Raw genomic sequence first — 27,812 nt, 5'->3', positions numbered from 1 at the left:
GCATATATACTTATAATGGTTATATCCTCTTGTTGGACTGAGCCCTTTATCATTATGTGATGTCCTTCTTTATCTCTTGTTACTTTCTTTGTTTTGAAGTCTATTTTGTCTGATACTAATACTGCAACACCTGCTTTTTTCTCCCTGTTGTTTGCATGGAATATCTTTTTCCATCCCTTGACTTTTAGTCTGTGCATGTCTTTGGGTTTGAGGTGAGTCTCTTGTAAGCAGCATATAGATGTGTCTTGCTTTTTGTCCATTCTTTTTCTCTGTGTCTTTTGATTGGTGCATTCAGTCCATTTATATTTAGGGTGATTATTGAAATATATGTACTTATTGTGATTGCTGGCTTTAGATTCGTGGTTACCAAAGGTTCAAGGTTAGCTTCTTTAGTATGTTACTGCCTAACTTAACTCACTTATTGAGCTTTTATAGACACTGTCTGTTGATTCTTTATTTCTCTCCTTTCTTATTCCTCCTCCTCCATTCTTTATATGTTCCGTGTTTTATTCTGTGCTCTTTTGTGTTTTCAGTCTTTCACTTCCCTGTTTAGGTTTATTCCTAGGTATTTTATTCCTTTCGATTTAATTGTGAATGGAATTGTTTTCCTGATTTATCTTTCTGCTAGCTTGTCGTTAGTGTATAGGAATGTGACACATTTCTGTGTATTAATTTTGTATCCTGCAACTTTGTGGAATTCAGATATTAGATCTAGTTTTGGAGTGGATTCTTTAGGGATTTTTAGGTAAAATATCATGTCATCTGCAAACAGAAACAGTTTAACTTCTTCCTTGCCAAACTGGATGCCTTTTATTTCTTTGTGTTGTCTGATTGCCATGGCTAGGACCTACAGAACTGTGTTGAATAAAAGTGGGGAGAGTTGTCTTGTTCCCAATCTTAAAGGAAAAGCTTTCAGCCTCTCGCTGTTAAGTATGATGTTGGCTGTGGGTTTGTCATATATGGCCTTTATTACGTTGAGGTACTTGCCCTCTATGCCCAGTTTGTTAAGAGTTTTTATCATAAATGAATGTTCAATTTTGTCAAATGCTTTTTCAGCATCTATGGAGATGATCATGTGGTTTTTGTCCTTCTTTTTATTGATGTGATGGAAGATGTTGATGCATTTTCAAATGTTGTACCATCCCTGTATCCCTAAAAGAAATCCTACTTGATCATGATGGATGATCTTTTTGATGTATTTTTGAATTCAGTTTGCTAATATTTTGTTGATTTTTTTTTGCATCCATGTTCATCAGGGATATTGGTCTTTAATTTTCTTTTTTTGTGGTGTCTTTGCCTGGTTTTGTTATTCGAGTGATGCTGGCCTCTTATAATGAGTTTGGGAGTCTTCCCTCCTCTTCTTTTTGGAAAACTTTAAGGAGGGTGTGTATTAGATATTCACTAAATGTTTGAATTACCACTTTCTAACTAGCATACTATCATTTGTGATTCTGGGGACAAGGTGGAGAGGGGAGGGCAGAAAAAATAACAAATACACCTTAAATAGAAGCATTAATGTAACTTTATATAATACAAGTTGAATAATTGGGTAAATAACTTAATGTGATTTTATTTTGAATTATACAAACAGTCAAACACCGGTAGTCAGGCAGATGCCAAGCACTATAAGACAAATTCTTTACAGAGGTTATGAGCATAGTTTCTCAGATTTTCAGCATAGATCTAAGAATTAACTGCAGAGTTTGTTAAAATGCCAGAATTTCAGGCTAAGCCCCAGATTTTAATTTAGTGGGATGGGGATGGAATCTAGTTATCTGTAAATTATTGACCAACTAAATGACTTTTAAGAGATAAAGAGATTACTATGGAGTTAAGCATGCCCTTCTTTCTTATTTGAACAGGATAAATGGATGATGAATAGGATAGAATGAACGTTACTAGGAGAAGCAAAGTAAAGCAAAAATAAACCAAGTTGTTTTAGCCTAGTTTAGAAGGTTTAGATTGGAAAAGGCCTCCAGTATCAAACTAAAAACCTTAGGGATTATAATCTTAAAACCATGCTAGGTTTCAGAATAGGGGAATGACATTTATGTGAGTGACTTTTAAAGGAATGTTTATTTGATGGGATGAATTGCAAAGTTGGAAAGCCAGTTAGACAGTATAGAATGAAGTGATAAGGTGAGCATCAGGGAGGAGGTCCCAACGGTAGGAAATAGAATCTCAATAGACAGACTAGTAAGAAATGTTGAATTTCCTTTCACATATTTAAGGATAAGAAGTTAACATTAAATACAATATTAAAAAATATTCATTACACACATAGTAATAATAATGATAGCAAGGACAACAATAAAAATAAGAATAAAATCATCTTCAGCACATTTTTTTTCAGATGTATACTTGCATGATTCTTGAAACTCCATAGGAGCTCAACAGCAGTTTGTATTCCCTGGAATGATTATTAAAAAGAGGTATCAGTATTCTAAATTAAAATGAGTCTATCAGTTGTTATAAATTAAAAACAGGCATTTCCTATCTTCTGTAAGCCAGATGAAGCAATGTTTGCATTCTGTAGCATAGGTTTATTTATATTTCATCATTCACTAATTCAGTGAATTTTGATTGTCAAGGATACAAAATTCACATTCAAGAAAGAGAGAAAATCAGCTTCTCCATAACTACAAATGAGACATTTAGGTTAAAATGCTATGTTAGGCATGGTAGAGGGAATAACTGGTGGGGGCCGGGTAAGAGCAAAAAAAGTCAGACCAGCCTTCCAAGAAGATGGAATTTGAACTGGGCTTGAAGGACAGGTGGGATCTGGACACATGGAAAATAGAGTATGGGAGGAAGAAAGAAAAGCATTTGACACAAAATCTCAGTAAGAACTGCTTCTTATATCAGAAACTGTCAACAAATTTTCACAGGTCACAAAAACGGATAACTTGCTAAATGCTGTGAAAGCAAATCCAAAGGAAGATGAAACTTTTACGCATTTATTCATTTCTTACCTTCTTTCAGTGGGGTTTTGAGAGTAAAATTTTCTTTACTTTCATGAAGAAAAGCCTTTGAAGGATCAAAGTGTTTGATACCCAGAACTTTATTCAATTCCTCTTGAAGTTTTGTCTCACTTTGCTTTTTTTTAGCAAGCTGAGAATGCAGTTTTGACACCTCCTATGTAAGGAAAATATGGACAATAAACGATCATTAAAGATCATGTTGGTGAAATGTGTTACTAATTTTACTGATTGGTAAACTGATCCAAAGTTGCTCATGTATCAAACCAATTAGCAAAAAACACTACTAGATATAGGCTTTAAGCCTACAAATTAGAAAATGACTTTGAACAGTTGTGACAAAGAAGATAAATCATTTAAATCTTCTTGCCATTCTACAGATACAAAGGTACCTTTCTGATATAAGGTACCTTTCATCTCCAAATCAAATGCTGAGATCAACTTCTTGCATGACAGCAGAAGCTCTGCTGACCTGCTTCTCCGTGAAACTAAGGCAACAATTTAAAGCTCCTAAAAATGGTCCTAAGGCAAAATAGCCGATGAAGAAACATCTGTTTAGGGAAATGTACAAAAAATGTGTAGAAAGACATGAAGGTCTATGGTATCTGAACCAAGCCTGCTCCTCCTTTCCCCACTCCCAGGTTAGTAAAATGAACATTCCATGGCAGACTGCAGCAGCCACGAACCCGGGGCTCCCTCTTCTCCAGCTCATAGTCACAGGCCTTTCCTGCCAGCAGGAGTAGGGCATCAGCACTTCTCATCTTGACCCCAGGGACCCTGAGGCCATGAGCCAAGCCCCCATGGTTGAGAGGTGGAGAATCCTTTCTTCCATGGAACAAAGGCTGTGCCCTGGATGCTGTGTGCTGTTAATGCTGGGAGTGTGATCACTGTGGCTCTGCCATTCCACTTCAAGGTTATAAATAGTTAAAACAAAAAATACAGTCCCCCAGTACCCTCAGTAGAACTGTTACTTTACGAACCGACTTGAGTTTGCTATTTTCATCTTTCAGTTTTACAACGTGCTTGATTTTTTGCTTTAGATTTTGATGACCCAATAATTTAGCATATGAATCTCCTAGTTTATTTAGCTGCTCCTGAGCTGCACCATGTTCATTCAACAAAGCCTGTTTCTCTGCTTCAAATGCATCCAGTTGTAGCTGAAAAAGATGTTTTTAAAAATTAAAGACTTAAGATGGTTACATCTTACTCACTTCATATAAACAATAAAGAAAACTGAAGTAAAAGAAAATTAAAACAAAAAAACCCAATGGATTCAAAACCCAGATTATACTGACATATTCTCAGGATTCTATAAATTCCCTGAGACTCTTTTAAAAACCTTTTTGATTTTCATTTAAAAGACCACTAAAATCAAGGGAAAGAAACTATGAAAGAAGGCCAGCTAGGCAGCCTAGTCTGTATCAGCCATATCACCACATAACCAATGCTGTTCTTCTACTCTATTTAAGTGCCACATTTAGCATTTATCTTTTATTTTTTAAGATCAGTGTGTTAATCTAAGAAGGTCATAACAAAATAAGCATCACAAATTTACATAGATGAATTATCAAAAGCTCATATCTGAAGAGCCTTCTAAGCTATTAACTTAAGTCTCTTATTAGAAGGTATTTTTTTAGCCTAGAAAGGCTATATTAACAAATTATGCATAAGAATTTAATAGACTTTATAAGACTTCTTTAATAGGAATTTAAATTGGCACTATAGATGCACAGCAAAATGATCTTTCAGAAAAGCCAAGCCACTGTCATGACTGTGATAGGGAACAAAGTGAATTCCTAAAACAAACACAGGGAAGTTTGACAAACCTGAAAAGGTTTTGTTTTATTATATAGTTCTTCATAAAGGAGACGCCACTTATTCATTTCCTCAGTTAATTCTGCCATTGTGTTTTCTTTTCCAGATTTTCTGGAAGAGAAAACTAAGTTTAGAAAGAGTATATTAGAAAAAATAACTGAGATATGTGGCCCTCAGGTTCTAAACCTGCATTACCTTGCCTCTTCCTCTTCCAGCTGCTTCTTAAAGTCTTCCTCTTGCTGCCTGAGTTGATTCTGCAAATCAGTTACTTTTTTAAGAGAAGAAACTGTGACTTCTTTAATTTCTGCCTCTTTAAGTGCTGATTTGGACTGCAGATCTAGAAGCATCCTTGGGTTTAAGAGAGAAGAGTCCACTAAATATTTTATAGCCATTTTAACTACTTTCATTTTCTTTCCTTTACTTGTTTTTAAACTCAAGGAACTCTTCAAGAATGGCATTTTTTTTAACTGCATAAATTCTTAATTTGCCATTAAAGATCACCCGAAACAAGCCAGGAACTACAATTCCTTGCATCACTTAATAGCTGGCATTCAGCGACATTAAACTGTTTTTCTGGTTCTAAGGCCACAAGTGTGGGCAGGTTTTACTTCTCTTACATACTTTGCATATTCTTGATTTGCACTCTCAGTTGCCAATATCTGATGCTGAACATCCTCTGCACTTTTCTCAGCGTTGGCTACTTTTTCCTGAAGTGATGAGTTCTCCAGCTTAAGATCTTCTATCTCATTAGCTGTTATTGCTTTATAGCTTATTGGAAAAAAAAAATGGTTAAAGGATTTATCTAACTCCTGCATGCATGACAACTGTATAGCTGATTAATTTATATTTATACACATTTAGGTAAAACTAACAAATCTTATAACCTATTTATGCATTTATACAATTAAGAATTCAGTGTTTTAAGATCTGTGCTAATGAACTTATGTGGTATGCTGTTCATTCAAAGAAAAAAGTCAAGTGCCTACTGTGTGTAGGAAGTATGCATAAAGATGAAAAAAATCAACTACTAAACATGAAAATTACTCCAAAACAAAAGAAAATAGACAATCTCTGCACCTCCTCTCACAGAGCTTATGGTCTTGTGGGGAAGATAGGAAAATGCCCCTCTAGATCATGAAAAAAAGATGGAAAAATAGATGTATAATTAAATTTGTTAAGTGTTGCAAAGGACAACTACAGAGTGCCTTAAACTGATAGAACAGGAGACCCTACATTTTGGTTGGTTACTCAGGAATTTATAGTTAAGATGAGACATGCTGGATAAAGAGGAGTTAGTAAGGCAGTTACCAGAAAGTATTTCAGAGAGAAAAGATGCATATGTACTCATAGACAGGTAGAACACAGCTCATTAAGAGATGAGACTGAAACATGAGTAAGAAGCTAGAGGAATGAGCTGGTCATCACTGGGGCACAATGGGTGTGTCTGAGGGATAAAGGGGAGATGGTAATGGTCTCTAAATCTGTGTGTGGAATACTCTGGACACAGATGATGAATGGATTGGGGAAGGGGCATGAATGCAGAACTGAAAGACTAACTGGAAGACAATTATTTATCAGCCCAGGTGAGTGATAAAGGCGGCCTGAATTAAGGAGTTGGCAATGGTAAGATGTGAGATCTCTTCTGGAGGCAAAATTGAAAAATTTAAGAAATAAATTGGATGTTGGGAGAAAGGAAGAGAAAATGATCAAAGTTGACTGTAAGATTTATGGAATGAGAAGATGGGAAGATGGAGATGTCATTGACTGAGATAGAAAAAGAATAAGAGACTAGAAGTAGAAAGAGATAGAAAGAAGGTCAAGGTCATTTTGGACAGGTGATCCTTAGACAATGGTGAGATAGCTAACTTGGGAGATGTCAGGCAGGCAGCTGGATAGATGGGTATGGAGCTGAAAGGAGACGTCTGGTTTGAAGAGATAAATTTTAATTTCATTAGCACACTGATGGTGAGTGAAGTCAGAACAGCTAAAAACCTCCTATGACTCTATTTTTCAAAGTAGCAAAAAGGGAAATTCCCTTTACAGGGTTGAGAACAGCACTAAAAAAATTATATATATGTATGTGTGTGTGTATGTATATATATATGTTATTATATAATTTTATTTATGTTGTGACATATAAACTATAATTAAAATACATTTACACATATACATTGTGTATGTATGATATATATGTCATAATATATCACATGTAGGAACGGATCACTGGGGATACTGGACAATTGGTTGTCTATATGGAAAAACAAAAAATAAATTTGATCCCCCTATCATTGCACATGCAGAAATCAGTTTTAGGTGGAAATATGAAAGTGAAACTTTGAAAATTTAGAAGAAAAATGGATGACTATCTTTATGTTCTTGGGGTAGAAAGAAATCTTAAATGAGATGCAAACATGTTCACATAAAAATCTATAAATTTAACCACATTAAAGTCAGGAATTTCCATTCATCAGGAAAAATCCTTTAGTAAAATGAAAAGATAAGCCATACTTTGGTAGAAGATATTTGCAACCTATATCGCTGATAAAAACTCTACAAATCAATGAGGTGAAGATAATAATCCTACACAGAAATGAACTAAAGTCATACATAAGCCTCTTACAGAAAAGGAAGGATGAATTATTCACAATAAGAAGCCATTTCAGACTTGGTACACTGGCAACATTTTAAGAAGGTTAAAAGGAAAAGAAGAGTTGTTACTCATGTCTCATTAGTGGGAATGTAGATTCTTACTCCCACTTTGTTAAGCAACTTGGCATTCAGTTTCAAAGGCAAACATTCATACATGTATGACTCTAGAGTAATTCTTACACACTTTCACTAGGAGACTGTAAGTAGATTCATATGAGTACCATTAATAGCAAAAGTAACATATAACAACCCCAAAGCCCAAAGTGAGAAAGGATTAATAAAACTGCTATGCTAGTAAAATAACATATTCTATAGCAGTTACCATGAACAAACTATAGCCTTAGTCAACAAAACAATTTAATCCTAGAAACATACATAGTGTAGAATAAAAAGACGAGTTTCAGGAAATAGCATACACTATAATGACATCTTCTGGTGAAGTTCATGAAAAAGCAACTAGATAATATATTGTTTGTATGGTTGGTTGTACATTGTAAAATTATAGACAGGAAAAAAGAACGAAAATAGTTAATGTAGACTTTGAGATGGTGTTGTTGTTGAGGGAAGGCATGAAGATAGCATATTGGAAGAACACACACATATATACCTACATACATACATATATATTATATATACACCAAGTTTTTGAAAATCTTTTATTAATTGTCTTTTATAGGCTTATGCATGTTGATTTTACCTTTATGCTTTATAATTTATGTACATGTTGCATATCTTTTGTATTCATTAAGTATATTAAAACAGATATAAGAAAGAGACCTTCCCCCAAAATGATCTAAAGGAAATGACAAATCAAAATGTTAACAGTCATATGCTCTTGGTGAGAGATGTTTAGGTATTTGATATCTTATGTCTTGCAATTTGAACACTCCCAGCCCTAAAAATAAACTTTTCTTTTAAAAAGGGAAAATAATAAACAGATGGGATAGGAAGTAAGGAAGTGGATACAGCATATAGGGAATCTTCTGTCAAGAAGATGGACTGTAATGAGTAGAACTGAGAGATAAGAAGGGTGTTGGGAGTGAAGGGTATTGGCGGATAGCTGCAGAAGTTGTTGTGGTGGAGAGGTTATTTATAAAACTGATGTATTATAAAGGTGAAAGTACAATAGCATGTTCTTTAATACTGGAAAAATTCTAGCAGAAAGGTTGAAAATTATGAGAGACAAAGGATAAATGATAGAATGATGTCACTGAAGGCTAAAAAGACTATAGGACACTTCTGTAATAGTTGGAAGACAGGACGAGTATAAATGCAGGTGTGCTTATAGGTTTGATAATGAGGAAATAAAGTCTTCTGAATTCTTCATGAGGGAAATGATGACATCAGGAGAGGGAAACAGAATTGCCAAAGGTTTGAGAATGCATGAAATGTGAAGTGGATAGTCGGAAGGGGAAATTTCTACATACAGCAAAGCTACCAGGTAATGCTACATGTTCATAATGTTGATCATTATGGGATTTACAGTAATGCTGACCATTCTATTTGTGTGATTGTGATTATTTTTTCACAGATCTCCCAAGGTAAACACCTTCCCTGCTCATATTATATTTGAGAGTGCAGGTCCCCTCCATACCTTTCAAACCGAGCAGTAACATCTCCAAGGTTTTGCGCTGTACTATTACACTTTTCCTGCAAACGCAGGAAGGCCTGAGAGTGGGCAGCATTACTCTTCTCCAGTTCAGCCTCTTTCCTAAGAAAAAGGAACAATTCAAAGACAAAATTCTAATCACACACCATTACCCTAAAAAAGAGATTAGTATTTATCTTTGGCACTATGGATCATGCATCCCGTATCTTCATCTTTGCATAAACTACTGGATAGCTTAGATCTAAATTTAGGACCTGCCTCCAATAGCATGTTTATTTATGTACTAACTTTTTTTCTAGTTTCATCTTATCTTTCCTGCTCTTACTTTGTTTCATCCTGATGTACTTCTTTCCTTCTTTTTTTAAAAAAAATTTTTATTAAGGTATTATTGATATACACTCCTGATCTACTTATTTCTATATTTAAATTTTGTAGTTATATATATTTATGTAAGTAGTTTAAACATTTATTTGGAAGAAGCTAATGTAAAATGACTGTAACAGAATCTTATTAGCAGTAGCCAAGACTAAAGAATGAGGAGTACTAGTTAAAGAACTTGGATTGAATATAAAGTCTAATTCTCTGTATTTAAGCAATACTAAATACAGTTAAAGGCACTTCATTTTAAAAGTTCTTTTGAAAAGAGTTTATAGCACTATGTAGATTTATTTTCATTATATCAATAGCTCAAATAATAAATTGTTATTCAAAGATTCAATGATAATATTTCAAAAAATTCTGACAACTTAGTGGATTATTTTATAAAGAGAGAATAGCTTTTAAGTCATTTTTATTAATATATATTACAAACCTCAGAATTTTTTGAAATATTATCATTATATATTACCAAATTGTTCATAAAATTCTTAAGGTAAGCATATAATGAGCTGAAAGAGATCTTTTAAAAGAACATATAGAACTAAAATCTGTACATAAGCTTTATTCACTTACAGACTGTCAGACACTGAGACAAGATAAACAGAGCTGATCAAATTCATTCTGTAATAAGGATGGGATTTAAAAAATATAGACACCTCAGCTAAAAGCAATCAAATAGTATTAAAGGGTCTATAATAAAAATATTCCCTTCCCTGTCCCCTAGAGAAATCACTTTCATTTCTTAGTTTTGCTCTCATTCCTGAAATTTTGAGGCTGGAAGAAATCTTAGAGATCATCTCATAAAACCCTTTTGTATCTAATGAAAGAGAAAATTAAAGAAATTAGGATTATCTTGCTCTGCACCGAGTTCTTTGAGTTAGAATAAACCATTGTCTCAAAGTTCTTTCCTCTCTGAAACTGAAATCATCTTCAGTTTCTTAAAAGTGGCTGTTCCCAGAGACTGGCTGCATATATAGAACAATTCGCCTAATTATACTTTGGTATTGTTCCCCAAAAAGCAGGAACATATACAACCTTGGTGTTCATTTTATTACTAATCACAAGAAAACAGAAAAGGGATTATTAACAGAAATATCCCACAAGAGACAGATACAGTTGTGAGATACATTGCAATTCTGTAGGTTCATGTATAGTCAGTCCTCTGGTTCTTTGTTAAAAATATTTTAGTGATGAAATTCCCAAGGATTCAAGTAACATTAATATTTTACTTGCAATTTGAACTCAACAATTAACCTGGATATTTTAATTTAAATAAATGTAGTAGATAAGTGTGCATAATATGATGAGAATAAGATGGATCAAGAGTAAAAAAAACAAATCTGAGATCTCAGTCTTTCTGCTTTTTTGAATGTTTCCCAAATTTAGTTGTTGTTTCCCATTTTACTTTTTTGGTTGTTACTTCTGAGTGTTTGTACTCCCTCAAAAAGGTAACCAAGGTATAACTTATACTACATAAACTGGTGTACATATAGGCAAAAAATGGAAAGGTTTCTTATTAAAGGAAGGGATTCTTATTTTTTTGTTTTTTCTAAATTCATTATTGCTGTAATGCTGATGTTCAACAATTTTTAGACCACCTAAGAGTAGTAAAGGAACTCTAGACTTTGGTATTTGTTTATAACATTCTCTTTAGTTAAATCTTTGGCCTTAAAAAAAAGAAAGGCCACTGATTCTAACTTTGGCTGTCATACTTTTTTGTCTGTATATCCTATGGATGCACTTTACCTCTCTGTGTTCATTCTTAGAAAATAATTTCAACTGCATCCACTTGCATGAGTCATGTGAGAATACCAAAGAAGGTATTAAAAAATACTGTTTAGTATCTGAAGTTATATGTAAACATGAGGTTTAATAATACACACCCTTTCAGCTTTTCTTTCAGGAGTTTTAGTTCTTCAGCTTGAGATTTTGTTTCCTCTTCTAACTGTTTGACCAGCCTTTCAACTTGTTCTTCCTTCTGCTGTAATTTATCTAGCTCATCCAGTGCTTGCTTTAATTCTTCCTCAAAGAGATTCTTCTCTTTAATCATTTCCTCTTGAAAAGAACATAGCTTCTGCTGAAGACTGGCAGACAGTTCCTACAGCCAAATAGAAAACCACTAAAATAATTTGAAATGGCACTGTGAACTTTTACTAAGGACAAAAAGAAGTATAAAAAATGAACATTAAATGTAAGAGCCTCAAGGAAATATGAAAAATGTAGATATAACTTTCAGTTTGTCATATTCTACACCTTGCTAACATGTAGTAAATGTTAGTTCAGTGTTTTATCTATGTAACACACATTTCTCGTAAAACTAAATTCCTATTTTAAGTGACTTTTAAGATATATTTTTTTCATATGATAGTATATAAAAAGTATACTATGATTTCAGTATTACATAAATACATTTTAAAGTACAGAAAACACAACTTACCATTGCAAAAAAAATTCTAACATTACAACTAAAGTGAAGACACAAATGAATGAAAAGATATTTTATGCTCATGGAATGGAAGAAATAATATTGTTAAAATGTCCATTCTAGCCAAAGCAATCTACAGATTCCATGCATCCTATTAAAATTTCATCGGGATTTTTCAAAGAAATAGAACAATCATAAAATCTGTATGGAATTACAAAAGACTCTGAATAGCCAATGCAATCTTGAGAAAGAACAACAAAGCTGGAGGCATCATGCTTCCTGATTTTAAACTATATTACAAAGCTATAGTAATCAAAACAGTATGGTATTGGCATAAAACTAGACACATAGATTCGTGAACAGAATAGAGGGCTTGTAAATAAGCCCACATATATATATGGTCAACTAATTTATGACAAAGGAGCCAAGAATATACAATGGAGAAAGGACAGTCTCTTTAATAAATGATATTGATAAACTGAACAGCCTCATACAAAAGAGTGAAACTGGACCACTCTCTTACACCATACACAAAAATTAATTTGAAATGCATTAAATACTTGAATGTAAGACCTGAAACCATAAAACTCCTAGAAGAAAATATAGGCATTTAGATCCTTGACATTGTTCTTGGCAATTATTTTTGGATGTGACTCCAAAGCAAAGGCAACAAAAGGAAAAATAAACAAGTGGGGTGACATCAAACTACAGAGCTTCTGAACAGCAAGGAAACCATTAACAAAATGAAAAGGCAACCTACTGAATAGGAGAAAATACTTGCAAATCATATATCTGCTAAGGGGCTAATATCCAAAATATATAAAGAACTCACACAACTTCATAGGAAAAAAACAATCTGATTAAAAAGTAGGCAGCTAAACAGACATTTTTCCCAAAGAAGACATACCGATGCCAACAGGTACATGAAAAGATGCTCAACATCACTAATCATCAGGGAAGTACCAATATCACCTCAGACCTGTTAGAATGGCTATTATCAAAAAGACAAGCAATAACAAGTGTTGGCCAGGATGTGGAGAAAGGGGAGCCCTCATACACTGTTGGTCGGAATGTAAATTAGTACAGTCATTATAGAAAACAGTATGGAGGGCCCTCAAAAGATTGAAATATAACTACCATATGATCCAAGAATTCCACTTCTAGGCATTTGAAGCATATGAAAAACATGAGCTTGAAAAGATATATGCATCCCTGTGTTCACTGCAGTATTATTTACAATAGCCAAGATATGGAAACAACCCAAGTGTCCATTGATAGATGAACTGATAAAAAAATGTGGTACATGTTCACAATGGAATATTATTTAGACATACAAAATAAGGAGATCTTATCATTTGTGGCAACATAGATGGACTTTGAGGGCATTATGTTAAGTGAAATCAGACAGTGAAAGACAAATACTGTATGATCTTATATGTGGGATCTAAAAACTAAAACCAAACCAAACCAAAACAAGCAACTCATAGACAAAGAACACACTGGTGGTTGCCAGAGGGAGTGGAATATGAGAAAAATGGGTGAAGGCAATCAAAAAGTACAAATTCTCAGTTACAAAATATTTAAATCAGAGGGATGTAATGTACAGCATGCTAACTATAGTTAACAATATTGTATTTGCATATTTGAAAGTTGGTAAGAAAGTAGATCTTAAAGTTTTCATCACAAGAAAAAAAATCTCTGTTCATAGTGATAGATGTTAACAGACTTACTGTGGTAATCATTTTGAAACATAAACACTGAATCATTACACTGTACATCTGAAATTAATATAATGTATTCAATTACACCTCAAAAAAACCCCTAAGAAACAAACAACAAAATACTGGTGTAGACATGCCAAGAGTGCTCTAATGAAAGAAAAGGTTGGCGTAAACTTGGCATTCTCTCCATCCTTTACATTCTTAGAAATGCATTTAGGAGACATATCTCTTAGGTACTGAGATACAAAGAAACATTTGACAGGTTTGCTAATAATAACTGCAGGTGTGGAATTGGATGGCAGGAAAAATAATAAACACATACAAATTTAATGAAATTGTCTTTGACTGCCCCCGACCCTAATCTTAGTTTTCCCATTCCCAAGCACTAGTTGTGTATATGTGCTTTTTGGTCTTTTTCTATATATTTATATACATAAAATATGTAAATGATACATGTATGTAGTTGTTGAGATATTTTCAAGTTATAGATACATAGATGTGCTGAATTCCTCTGGTTGTTGCACGTTGCCCAACAATGTATTTCACATCAGTACAGCTGGGTATCTGTTTGCTCCCATTTGTGCTTTCATTTGTGCCAATCATGTAAGTGAAAAAAAAATTACTTTCCTTTCTTTCACTACTAAGGTAGAGCAACTCTTCATGTTTACAGGCTATCTGAATTTCTACTTCTAAAGAGATCTATCTCTGTCCTATGCTCTTTTTTTTTAGTGGCCCATCTTTTTTTTCATTGATATATAAAATGTTTTTTATTTAATCTGGGGCTTAAAAAAATGCCAGTTTTGCTTCCCGTGTAATTAGTCACTGATTCACAATATAACTGTAAATGTTTATGTAGTAGCCTGACATAAGAATGTACCAGAAAAAAAAGTTAAACAATTTCCTTATTTTGTTTCATCTGTTGCTTATAATTTTTTCACATTATCAATAACCTTGCAGTGAACATCTTTGTTGCTAACTATGCATCATAGATAGGATTATTTCCTGAATATGTTTCTAAAAAATAGAATTGTTGGCTCAAAGGATATATATGGTTTAAAGGTTTTCTGATACACAGGGAATGGATGACATAAGCACCAGTTTCTTTTTTTTTTTAAATATTGTAGTAAACTACCTTCTCTTGTTGCAGAAGTGAATCAATTTGCAACTCTTTTTGTTGTAGTTTTTCACGTTCTTGTTTTTCAAGAATAATCTTCTCCTTTAAGTTTTGCATTTCAGAATTTAGACTGTCATCCTTTTCCCTATCCTTGTTGACAAGGTCTTCTATGAAAGGGAAGCAATTGAAACATTGCAATTAGCTACTAATAGTAACTTTGAGAAACCCAAATTTCCATAATATTCTATTTTACTGCTTTTAACAGTGTTACACAGATCAAGTGAAAATAAAGCCAAAACACAACTCTGAAGTTTGTATCACTATATACAATACAATGTATATCGTATGTTACATGGAAAGCCCGAGCCTAGTTCTTTGCCGCTGTCAACTGCCAGTGGCCACCCAGTGGTGAAGCCAAGAATTGCACAACTGAATATATTTCAGCCAAGACAATATATTGAAATAAAAAGAGAACATTATGAAAGACAAAAATTCTTATATACAGAACAAAGTTTTTATGTTTTTACATAATTATTTTAAAAATTGTTTTTGCACAGCAGTACTTGTCTTAAATACTGTATGCATCACTCATCTAAAGAAAGTAATATTGTAAACACTACCATTTTCCTTTTCAAGCAGCTGACATTTAGCATTCAGATCCTCCACTTGTTTAGAAAATAAAGCAATATTTTCCTCAAGAGCTTGCTGAAGGCTTAAAACTTCATGATTCTTCTCTTTCATATTTTCTTCCAATTGAGAAATATCCAGTTTGTATTTTTCCACTTGATCTGATGCACAACTGCATTAAAAAAAAATTATTTCGACGAGCACATCTATTTAGGCACAGGGAAAATTAACCAAAAGACAATAAAAATGATGCATTCACCACTATTCAACAAAATAAGGTCCAATTTAAACTATTATTCATATTACCTAATTTCTTCGATGTATTCTAGGAGCTTTTCTGTTTCAGATTTTTCACCAATTTTTTCTTTCTCTAGGCAAAAACTAAAAAAAAAAAGCACATATTAATGCATACGATAATCACATGCAACCTTATTCTGTTCCAGATAATGTTGTATCAGACAGGATGTCCTCAGAGCCCAAACTCTGAACCATTATTTTATGTGACCTCTCAACATAATTTGATATATGTACATCAATTTAATATATGCAAATAAAGAGTCGAGTTTTTTTTTAAGTGAGTGAGCTTTCCAAATATAGCCTGATAAGAGGGCTATGATGACAAGAATCATCATCTATAAAACTCCAAGTTTTAGAAATGATCTTTTTGTAGCTTTCCTGGTTATCCAACCCATCACACAGGCAAGGTATCATTCTGTGTGCCATAAAGCCTTTGTTCTCAGTTGCCTTATAGTCAATTACTCACACATTTACGTCCTCTAAACAACTCAGTTTACAAAATGGGCAAGAGACTTAGACTCTTGCTGAAAGGATATACGTGAATGGTCAATAAGCACATAAAAAGAAACTTAACATTTGTAGTAACAAATTAAAATCACAAATAAGATACTAGTTTATACATACTAAGGAGGCCACAATCAAATAGATCTACAACATCAAGTTCTGTGAGGATGAAGAACGAATTTAACTATCATACACTGCTAAGTGCGAGTGTAAAAGGGTAAGACCGCTTTTTGGGTTCTTTAAAATATTTTACACTACCCTAAGACCCATGAATTTCACTGCTAGATATTTACACAAGAGAAATAAAAATATGTCCACAAAAAGAATTACAGAACAGTCTTATTCATAGTACTCAGACACTGGAAACCCAAATACTGATTAGAAGGAGAACAGTAAACAAATGGAGGGATATCCATATAGTGGAATGCTACTCAGAAATAAAAAGGAACAAATTGTAATACAACAATGTGGCTGAATCTCAAAAAATTTTTTGAACAAAAAAACCCTCCTTCCCCAACATATACTGTGCCAAATGTTCTAAAAATGGCCAAAATAATTTATAGTTATGGAAGTCAGAAAGTTGTGAGGTGGTGGGGCATTACAGGTAGAAGAGCAGGGGAGCAGGAAGGGGCACCAAGGAATTTCTGAGGGGATGGCATTGTTTGTTATGTTGTTGAATGGGGATTACAAAGGTGTATACAATTTTTAAAGTCATCACACTGACTATTTATGATCCGTGTATTCTGTTGTATGTATATTACAGCTCAGTAATAAAAAGAAGGCCAAGATTGTGCATTAATCACAGCTTCCAATACCTGTTTCTCAACTTTGGCCTACCCCTCCATAAGATAATGCCATTAGAGAGTTCATGCTATTAGAAAGATAGCGAGACCTTTCCTTATCAGTGACACAGAAAATGTACATTCATACATATTTTCAGCATAAAATATTTGGGGATGATTAGGGCTTAGCTGTTACTTAGGAAGAGAAACAGGGCAAGTAGTGGGAGGCAAGGAGGAAAGGACTGAGGGAGGGTTAAGGCCTCAGTACACAACAATGACGTGAGAGACGTAAGTCAAGCATCAGTGAAATTTGATTTCTCTTTCCTTTTAGTCACTCACAGTTTCCCCTCAAGTTGTGCTATTTTCCCCTGAGACTTCTGGGTGACCTGGAGCTTTGCCTCCATGCTGTCTTCTTTAGCCATCATACTCTATACGACAGAAATATGCTTTAGGAAATGAGAAATTGTTCATATCTCCAGATCCAGACACAGCAAACTTACCAAAGGTATCACTCACCCTCATCTTTGTTTCTCTTTTGTTTCTAAGTTTCATCAATTCCAGGCTTAGAATTCTCATATTCTTATGGTTACTATCTTCATAAAACTAAGTACAACAAACACATACAAAATTCAGAAATCTTTTCTACTAAGTCCTATAGAAACTCACTTAGACATTGATTATTGTATCTATTATTGGAATTATTATTTGCCTTGACCAACACTGATTTTACTCTACCGCTGTTCTTGTCTCTACTTTTCCTTAATGAGACGTTTTGGTTTATTTTTTAAAGTAACTTGGGTGGCCACTTACCTTAACATTCTGCAAAGTCCATTGCGAGTCTCTATATAACAAGCTTCTGGAAAAGGATTTCATAAAATATGTTTGCTTAACAAAATGCATCTGAATTTCCTCATCAACTTTGAAATACGTAGACAAAAGGGTCCATCTCAGGCCTCCTAAATCAGAATCTCCCTGAGGTGGGCCCTGGAATCTGCTCCCTTCTGTTTGCTTAATTCTTGTGCACCCTCACTCCCTTTATAAGCAAAGAGCCCAGCACATTACAGGCCCTGAATAAACGACTCTTACTACTTAAACAGTGATTTACAGCCTCTTTCCGCTTTTATAAAAAGCAGGACAACCATGTTAAGTCTTTTAAGATCTATTAGTATATAAATACTGACAAACACAATTTATCTATTGAACACATTTAGTTCAAAAATGTATTCATTTTCTACTTCACTCCTAAAAGGATTTGAGGTGGATGCCTACTATTATGCTATTATTTACTTCAGAGAAAGATCTTTAAAACAGCTTGTAGATGTAAATTCTGCAACTTTTATTAATGGCCTTATTTACTGGTGGTAGCTTTGAAAGAGGGTGAGAAAATGCCAGACATTAAAACAGAAATTAACTTGTTTGCTTATAACCTCTTACATGCCAAGCAACATAATAAAAAAGACGTAATAATTCCTACTGGAAGCAGTTTAATATTTAAGTGAGGGAAAAGGACTAAATGAGAGCCTAAAATTACTGACAACTATAAGAAAAAAAAAGTTCATTATTTATTCAATTGTAAATATTATCATGGGGGTCTGATACCTTAGATTTTAGCAGCTCATTGGTTCTGGTTAATTCAATAAGCTGTTTTTCCAGTGAAGCATTAGTTGCAGAGAGAGATGTTTTTTCCCTGACTGCAGCATTTAGCTTTGCTTCCATCTTCTCCAACTCAGCTTCCTGTTCCTGGATCTGCTTGTTCTGAGCACCACGATCCTGCACAAGAACACGAATCTGGATGGAAACAAGGGATAAAGGAATGATTCATGGATACAATGTCAAAGTAACTAGATGCTACTGATAATTAAAACATTAAAGTTGATCTGAATGTGACACGATGCTCTTAGATATTCTAATTTCAGCTGTTTGAACATATGATAATCTTAAAAATCTGCAAGCATTTTAAGAATAGAGAATTTTAGTTACATTTCCAGGTGTAATTAAACTGTTTGTTCATTTTTAAAGTATTCCTACATTTAACCGTTCTTCTTTTCTCTAGTTCTAATTATATGAATTCAAATTATAGTTTGAAGTGCTAAAAATCTTTTTGATTTCAAGAAGGCAGAACTGGATTTCTGGGTAGAATGCCTTTTAGCACTAGTTGGAATGATCAGCAAGTCATTGTTCACGTTGCAATTACTAGATGAAAACCAAAACCAAAATCAAAACCACATATTTGTTACCAGAAAATGTGGAAGCCAGAAGGCAATGAAATGGAACATTCAAAATATAGGGGAAAAAAGGAACACTGAAATGATCTGTATTACACTTCTTGCAGTTAAAGAAGCTTAAGCTCCAAAATAGGGTTTGTAAACTCTAATGCTCACAAGGCCAAGCAGATAACATAATGTAAAGAGAGCCAGGTGAGGACTGAAGAGCAAATGTGGGGTCACAAGGAGGCAGTCCTGCATAGCCCTAGCATATCATTGCCCTGGAGGGGGATGTGGAAACAGTGCTGTCGGATCTTCTGATTTTGCAACATAAGTCAGAAATCTTAATTTGTTGTGCATGAAATTTTACTTTTAAATATTGACAGTTAGTTCAAATTAAGTAAACAACAAACACCATAGGGCTTAAATAAAATAGAACTCTTATTTGTCAAACATCTTTATTCTAAAAGATTAACTGGCACAAACGACCAGTTCTAATGGTGGCCCTGCTGCTAGCTTATCAGCTATTTCAGTGAGACTCATTTATTGCAACTCTTAAGTATTAATCCCCATCTCATAGGCATGTATCCTCAATAAAATGAAAGCTATTATTAAAATAAATACAAAAAAGGTCACACCAACAGGGCACAGATATATAAACCCATCTTGACATATTTTTGGTCCTAGGCCAATATTTAACTGTAATCAGTGGGAAGTTTTGATGTCAAAACATTATGTCCACTAGATAAACAACTGGTCAGCTATGGAAACACGGAAAAAGAACAGCAGAGCTGCTAGTGACCAGCTGAGGCCTGCTTGGGGAAGCAAGTGGGTTCTTTAGTCAGCTTTGCTCAGTAGAGATTTCTGCCATGGTGGAAATGCACTGCCCACTATGGTAGCAACTCACCACAACTGCCTGATGTGATGAATTACATTGCCACTTGAATTACAAGCCACTTGAAATGTGATAAATGCAGCTGAATAACTAAGTTCTTAATTTCATTTAATTTAAATAGTCACATGCGGTGAGTGGCTAACATATTGGAGAGCACAGCTCGAGGTCATTTTATCCTTGAGGAAGGCATGCATGTACAGTGCAGAGCAGGTTGCATAACTCTGTCATGATTCAATGAACCTGCTAGGATTTCACAGTCACCAAGCATCTCTAGCTAGTCACTGTCTTAACATACAGATGAGCACACAGGAAGAGTACACTCTATGAGTAAATGTAAATATTTGTACCACACTGACAACCAGATTCTGAAATATAGCATACAAGCCAAGGAACCGTAATCCTGTAGGCACTGGTGCGGGTGGCACATTTGCCTTGCTATACAACTCCCCAAACTGCAAGAGAATCCTTGTCTTTTAGCTGTTATGTAATTCTTGCTATTATACAGCACATTTATTTTTCAGTCAATTGACAGCATTGCTTACCTCTTTTTCCAGTGTCTTTAAATCTTTATCATTCTTTTGAGATGCCTTCTATTTAAAAGCCAAAGAACAGTGATCAATAAATTTAAGTGCTGCAAATATTACAGCCAAATTTGATTTAAGTTATCAGAAAAGATAAAGGATTCCAAACAGTTAATTTCTATTTTAAAAATTTCACTGAATCTATTAAACATTTTGTAGGTTACTTAGTTGGTAAAAGAAGGAAAAGTTTCTTTAAATCTCAAAATATTGTAGGTTTAAAAGTTTTCACAGATTAGGCTTTTTCTAACAAGTCCAGTAAAAAGAACAAGTAGAGCTTTATGAATAAGCTACTGACTGCCTCCTTTATAACATTAAACAGCAATACATTTTAAATAATTATGCTATTTCAAAAAGAAAAGAATCTTACAGAGAAATCACTTAAAACTTTGATACCTACAGAGAAAAAAAATAGATACAAAGAAATAAGGAAAAACTAAAATAGTATAATCTCTTGATTTTAATCTATTCATTGCCTTTATTCTAAATAAGACATAATTTTCACACTACATCATTCTATATCTAACAGTCTTTCTGACACAATGGTCAAAAACAGAATCATCTTTTCCATTAAAAATAGAAAATGCATAAACATCTTGAATGAAATCAGTTTTATAGGCTTCTAAGTTGGGGGGTAGGGTGGCATATCAGTCTCATATTTATTAATTTCCTACCTGATGGCTTTTTCTATTGAGGAAAACCTATTATTGTGGGGTTTCACATAAACTTGTATATAATTTAATTTTCTAAGAGGGTTTGTTAATTCTACAATTAGTTCAAAATTTCAAAACTGTTTCTCCAAGAAATTCAAGTCAAGATATTTACTTCAATTTCTAAGAAAACAGTGTCTATATTAGTGCTGCCCAATAAAAATGTAATGCAAGGCATATGTTTATTTTAACATTTTCTAGTATCCACATTTAAAAAGTAAAAATTTTAATAATATATTTTATTTTACCCAAAATATCAAAAGCTTTATTTCAACATCGTTAGTATAAAAATAATTAATGAGATATTTTATATTTTTGTATCAGGTCTTCAAAATTTGCTGTGTATTTTATATGTATAGCACATTTCAATTTGGATGCTAAATTTTCATCAGAAATGTCTTTTTATATTTAGATTTCATAAAATGTACAGATTAAAATGTAGATTCACCATACCCAAGTTTTTCCAAAAACATCTAAGTTTTCCAATAACAGAAATGAGTACTGCTTTTTAAATATACATTAAATAATATTAGTATGTGGGTACTCACTTCCATATTGGACAATGCAGCTCTACATTATAGTACAAGAGACAGAGCTAACTGCAAATGAACAAATAAGTCTAAGCTTAACCTATAGCATTGGTTTCTCAACTCTGAATCTTATTTATATTTAAATATCAATTTGCATAACTTCTTAAGAAAGTTCAACTTGCCTTATGAACTAATGGAAGCAGTAATGTGGGTGCTTCACGATCCGTAACATGAAGTCATTGAGAATTTAATATCCCACCACTCCTTGGCAGTTTTTAGTAGCAAATCTCTTTTAACAATTAGAATGTATTTTTTCCTTTTTCTTCACTAATGCTTACTTTTCCCCATAAACAAATAATCAAACAAATAAAACCATAATAACTCAAATGGTAACTATCAAAGCATCCCATAATTTTTAAAGGCTTACTAGGTTATTAGAAAATTCATCTATATATAGAAATAACTAAGAGACCACTTTGTAATTCTGAACTAACACATTTAAACACAATTTTAGCAATGATGTAGGCAGAAACGTTAAACTTGCTAGAGTCCTGATGACAATGTTTTATTAATTTACATATAATCTTAATACACTTAGCCCATTCTAATATAATACAATATTTTCTGGAAATGTTTTCATGATACAGTTGATAAATCAGCTAGAATGTAAGAGCTCCTCACCTTTAATCCCGAAGTCTTAAATTTTCTTGCTAAGGCAGGCAAGGTAGTATCTTTGTCAACATTAAGATTCTGTTGTGATTCTGTAATAAAATGAATTGTTCAGATCATGATTGGTGCTTAGATGTTTGCACTACAGACAAAACACAATTTCCAAATTTTTTATTGCAACTACTAGTGAAGCAATATATTCTTTTCTTAGTTGTCATTCTCAAATAATTGCATAATAATTTTTTACATATGCAACACTTTTCTGATTTCCCTATTACTCCTTGACAGAGGGTTAAAGTAATTACCAAAAGAGAAACTACCTATCTATTTGACTGTCTTGTTTACTTTTCCTGGTTATACAATGGTGTAATGATGAAAGCATTGTTCTGTAGGTAACCCTTTTGTAAATTCATCAATAAAATTTAAATAGAGCTGTAGTTTCACATTTTTAGAAATACTATAGCATCTTTAAATACACTGTTCATAACTTTAAAACTTATGAGATCATACAACCATTATTTTATTTTGGGATCCATTACCTTTCTGTTTTTTAAATCTTTGTGATTTCTGAAAGGATACTGGTCCTCTCAATACATCTGAAGTTTTAACATCATAAGCACCTGGAGATGGGGCACAACCTAGAGGAAATGTAAAACATTAAATATCATCTAATGTTACTCATGTTACATGTCATAGTAGATTGAGTAATATAAATCTAAAAATGCCATTATAAAAGTGCTTCCTTGTTTTTTCAAATGTAAAAATAGCAACACATTTGATCTTATAAAGTAGGTCTCTTTTTGAAGAACTGTATCATTATCTTCCCAAAAGCCCTTTATTTTAATTGGTCAAGGAATACAGTCCATTGAGCAAAACAGCAAAGACAGTCTTGGGATGAATGTCAAGAACAAGCAATGTGGCATTGTTATTAAGGATTGACTTAAAAAAAGAGGATTGAATATAAGAAGTGAAACATTTGGAATCTCTCTAAAGAGAATCACTGAAGTAACTACCATCAGATTCTAGAAATGAAGCAATGAAAAATGCCAAACCGTCAAAATTTAGCCTGTAATAAAAGTTTATAGTGATAATCCATCTCTACCTAATATCAATACAGCAGGAAATTGATATAGTTATATTATGCAAAGTAAAAACTGTACTAGACTATATTTCTGTGTGCCAGAAATTTATACTCTATAAACTTACATAACTGGAATCCCAAGTTGAAGGCATTTCAGGGTGTTAGGCAGGGCCAACTTGAGATCTAGTCTGGCTCTTAGGATTTACAATAATAAAAATGTCATTAGCATTAAGCTTTAGCTGATTGGGCATCAAGATTCACACCACTCTCTGGAAAGCTGTTTACTTCAGTCTAGTTTCATGCAAGTAAACAGAAACAGCAAGGAGTTTGACCATTCCACGGTGACTCCTGCTGCCCCGTGAATGTTTTTCAAATGGAACGATACTCATTGGTATATTTGATAAACATTAAAGAAAAAAAGTGAAACGCAAGAGAATGTACCAGTGTGACTTACATGTAGCAAAGTTAAGCATTATTTTGAGGGACTTTTGTTTCAGTTGTATGTGTAGAAATATAAAAATATACACCAAGATAGATTTACAATTTTTTCTCACCCTGGGAGACAATTAAAAAGTATTAAATTCATTGCTTTCATCAATTCTAAGCAGGCCACAGAAACATCAAAGATGTGATTAAGTTCCCATACCTGTAGGAGCAATGATCATTTATATGTACTCATACAAAGATTCCAATTCTGGGAGCTTTCAGATCTAAATGTGGTCAATGAGGTGGTACAGGTAGTGAATTTCCAATCAGGAGAGAGTCTCAAAATGAAGTATAGAGTTCACTGAGGCATCTAAAGAGTGACTTAGCAAAAGACATCACTCTTAGCTAGCTCACATTTCTCATGTCTCACAAACTTCTCACTCTGGGGTATGAATAGTAGGGTACAGGGTTTCCCTAAAATCAGGTTAAACTGGCACATTCTTAGAACACCTATTTTATTCATTTGGACAGGGGTAGAGGAGACAGTGGGGAACATATTATATTTTAAAGCAAACAGACTTCAAAGAAAACCGCCACTACTACTGTTACCTATGCCTTTTAGGGGGGGTGGGGGTGAGGGGATGCAGAGCCTATGGTTGTTCCTTCGCTCTTCGGCATGTGAAAAGCACTGCTCTAGACTTGGCAGAGCAGTCAGAGATAAAATGATGTTGAATTCTAGTCCATCATTAGGTCTACACTCTCAGAAAGGAATAAGGGACAGCAAAAGATGGAGTAGTGGACAGCGACCACCAGCATCATACAAGTTGAGAACAATTAAAACCATACTTAACAAAAACTCTCCCCTCAAGGCTAAAGAGTGAAATTCGATAGTTACAGGGATTCAGATTCAAGGGGAACTACGTTGAAATCCAGTCTGTATACCTACCAACTCTTCATTTTGAGACTGTGGCACATGCCATTTGCATGCTGTAGGTTTTTTCTTTACTAATGTTTAAATTACTACATTATCAATATAACTTGTCAGAAATCTAGGGAGAGGGAACATCAGACAAAAGAGATGGGATATCTTGGGAGATATCACAAACTTTGTTGGACAACTTATATCTTGACCAACAACGACTGGAAGCTAATAGGCAGTCAATACTTGTATGCAAACAAAACATTTTAAGCATTACATTAAGTAAGTGCTTAACTCCAGACCTCTTTATTTTCTACTTCTTCCACCTAGAATGGACAGCCTACCTTCCATTTTGCCTCACTTACCCATCACATTGCAGCCTGGATGATGGCACTTCAGTTTTCTTTTAATCTCTAATGAGGTTAGAAACCTCCCTCCATAGCAGCGTGTACATTTTGTTCCTATCATAGAACTCAGTTTTGTAATGGCTTATAATAATGTACTATGCATCTCCCACAATAAATAAAACTGCTTTAAATTAGGGATTGTCACAATCATGTCTGTATTGGTAGTACAGTTTAGGGTTGAGTTTGGGAGCATGGTGGAAGAAACATGGGAAGTTGTTGGGGATATGGGATGGGAACAGCTTTGTAATCAGCTAGATCAGAATTAACATCCAGCTTTGTCATCCCATCAATAGATGTTAATATGTGCCAGGTTCTTTGTAGTCATAGGGAGAAGATGGTGAATAAGAACATTATGCTCTTTATTTTTCCAGGCTAGCTTTAAGCCCTTGGAATGTTATTTCTATTTGGGGCTGACTCTTCATTCATGAGACAGGAACAAACAAATAATATCTACCTCATTGCATATGGTTGCTAGGATTACTGGAGTAATATAATAAATCAGTACAGTGTCTCACACATTAAGCATCAAATAAATGTTATTACTCCTGAAACTGTAGCCTTAGTTAAAGACAGTTTAACCTTACCATAAAGAAAAAAAAAATTCTCCTTAAAAGACACACTGCTGAAACTGAAGGAACAAAATAGCAGCAGACTCACAGACTCCAAGAAGGTACTAGTGGTTACCAAAGGGGAGGTGTCGCAGAGGGTGGGTGTGGAGGGAGAAGGGGATTAAGGGGCACTATAACTCACAATCACAATATAGGTAGGTCACGGGGATGGCAGTACAGCACAGAGAAGACAAGTAATGACTCGATAGCATTTTACTACACTGATGGACCATGACTTCAATGGCAAGGGGTGGTGGTGGTGAGGTGGAGTGAGGACTTGATAACATGGATGAATATTGAAACCAGTGTCGTTCATGTGAAACCATCATAAGATTGTATATCAATGATACCATAATACAAAAAAGTCACACAGCTGACAGAAGAGTAGGTTCTTTGAATGTCCAGGAAATAACATGATTATTGAGTCTTAATTAAGAAAATACGGTGTGCTGATCCACTTGCTCACTTGGCTTTCCTTTGTGAGCAGACTAATACTCATTTGCACTTGCATGTTGGCTGATAGAACTTAAATATGTAACAAGTGACTGTTAAAAAGTGTGTATTATAATGGATAAATCATGGCCTTTGATGTTCAACTCTACTACTTACTGGCTGCTCAGTACAGTTACTAAACCCCTCAGTTTCATTATCTGTAAAAGGAAGGCAATTATCAATATTTTCCTCACCTGACTGTTGTAAAGAATAAACCAGATCTACTAGGGAAGACCAGTCCCTGCATACAGTTCGTATCTACAAAGTGATGAGTCCCTTACCATCCATATTCAAGGCTTCCTGGTTATTGTGCTTATGCACTGCAGTGGTCAAGAGCACAGGATGGATTAATGGAGGCCAGGTTTCATGCCCCAGTTCTGCCAATTTGGTTGTGTAACATGAAGCAAATCTAAGTCTCAGTCTTTTAATCAATAAAATAAAGAATAATAAAATCACCTCTCAGGAATCTGGGGGGATTAAAAAAGAACTAATAATGGATGAAAAGTCCTACTATGGTGCCTGGGGTACTGTCAGTATTAGCTGCCATTACTTCATTTATAGGGTTTCCGGTAATTTACACCCCTAAAGTGCTTTTACCAATCCTCTATTATGCCCTTGTGGAATATTCAACAGAAACCGACAAGTTCAAACGAAAATCAGTGGTCAAATCCTCTTTATGCGTGAGGCCTTCTGGACGAGACCATCATAGTTACCAATGTGTCCTCATTCCCCACTCCCTTCCCTCTACTTCCTCCACAGCACAGGGCCTTACTTCGCTCACTGTTGTAATCTTAGCATCCTGAATAGCTCGTGGCATGTAATAAATGCTTAAAATATATTTCAGAAAATGAATCAACTGAATGAGCCCCATCCCAGCCCTAAAATCGCCTATTTGCCTCTAATGAAGGGAACCAAGAGGGGCAAGGGGCCTGAGCATACCCCGTCCCCCAGCTTCTTTCCCCGTACGCACCGGAAGGGTCATTGAATCGTTTCAGGGGCGCCTTCGGAAAGGACATACTGACAAGCAGCTCCACAGACCGAAGTTTATTAGCGCTCCTCGGTTGCTTCCTGCTGTTGATCAAGGTCTACTCGCTTCAAATTCAAATCTCCCCGCTAATTACTTCCCACCGCTACCTCAGCCAATTGGAAAACCAAAACCCTGGGCACACCAATCCAGGCAGGGAACATCCAGAGAACATGCGCACTTGGCTCTCGCCGCATCCAATTAGGCGGCCTGTGTAAGCTACCAGCCAATAGGAGACTATTACTGCACCTAAGTCCAATCACACCTGCTGTTACTCAATTGTAACCTACGCACTTGCAGCATTTGCGCAAGCGTACTACTTGTCTGAGAAGTTAGAAGGTTCGCGTTTGGTGTCAAACAGGTAACAGTG

The 27,812-nt window shown here is 34.5% G+C and overlaps 1 protein-coding gene across 1 annotated transcript; it reads right to left on the bottom strand.

The window, feature by feature from the left end:
• Positions 1 to 1,504: 1,504 nt before the first annotated feature.
• On the bottom strand, positions 1,505 to 27,548 carry HMMR (hyaluronan mediated motility receptor). Its single transcript, XM_037025109.2, has 18 exons — positions 27,389 to 27,548; positions 23,025 to 23,123; positions 22,498 to 22,577; positions 20,541 to 20,588; positions 18,499 to 18,687; positions 17,416 to 17,502; positions 17,239 to 17,327; positions 15,623 to 15,697; positions 15,310 to 15,488; positions 14,708 to 14,856; positions 11,313 to 11,527; positions 9,037 to 9,153; positions 5,415 to 5,561; positions 4,989 to 5,141; positions 4,805 to 4,904; positions 3,959 to 4,135; positions 2,973 to 3,135; positions 1,505 to 2,410 (listed from the first exon to the last, which is right to left on the bottom strand). The coding sequence occupies exons 1-18, from the start codon at positions 27,432 to 27,434 to the stop codon at positions 2,391 to 2,393; spliced, it is 2,133 nt and encodes a 710-aa protein (XP_036881004.2). The 5' UTR covers positions 27,435 to 27,548; the 3' UTR covers positions 1,505 to 2,390.
• Positions 27,549 to 27,812: the final 264 nt, after the last annotated feature.

The sequence above is a fragment of the Manis javanica genome, chromosome 1 (genome assembly GCF_040802235.1).
Source record: "Manis javanica isolate MJ-LG chromosome 1, MJ_LKY, whole genome shotgun sequence".
Classification (NCBI taxonomy): Eukaryota; Metazoa; Chordata; class Mammalia; order Pholidota; family Manidae; genus Manis; species Manis javanica.
Note: the sequence above shows the minus strand (reverse complement) of the source record. Positions and strands in the feature narration are given on the sequence as shown.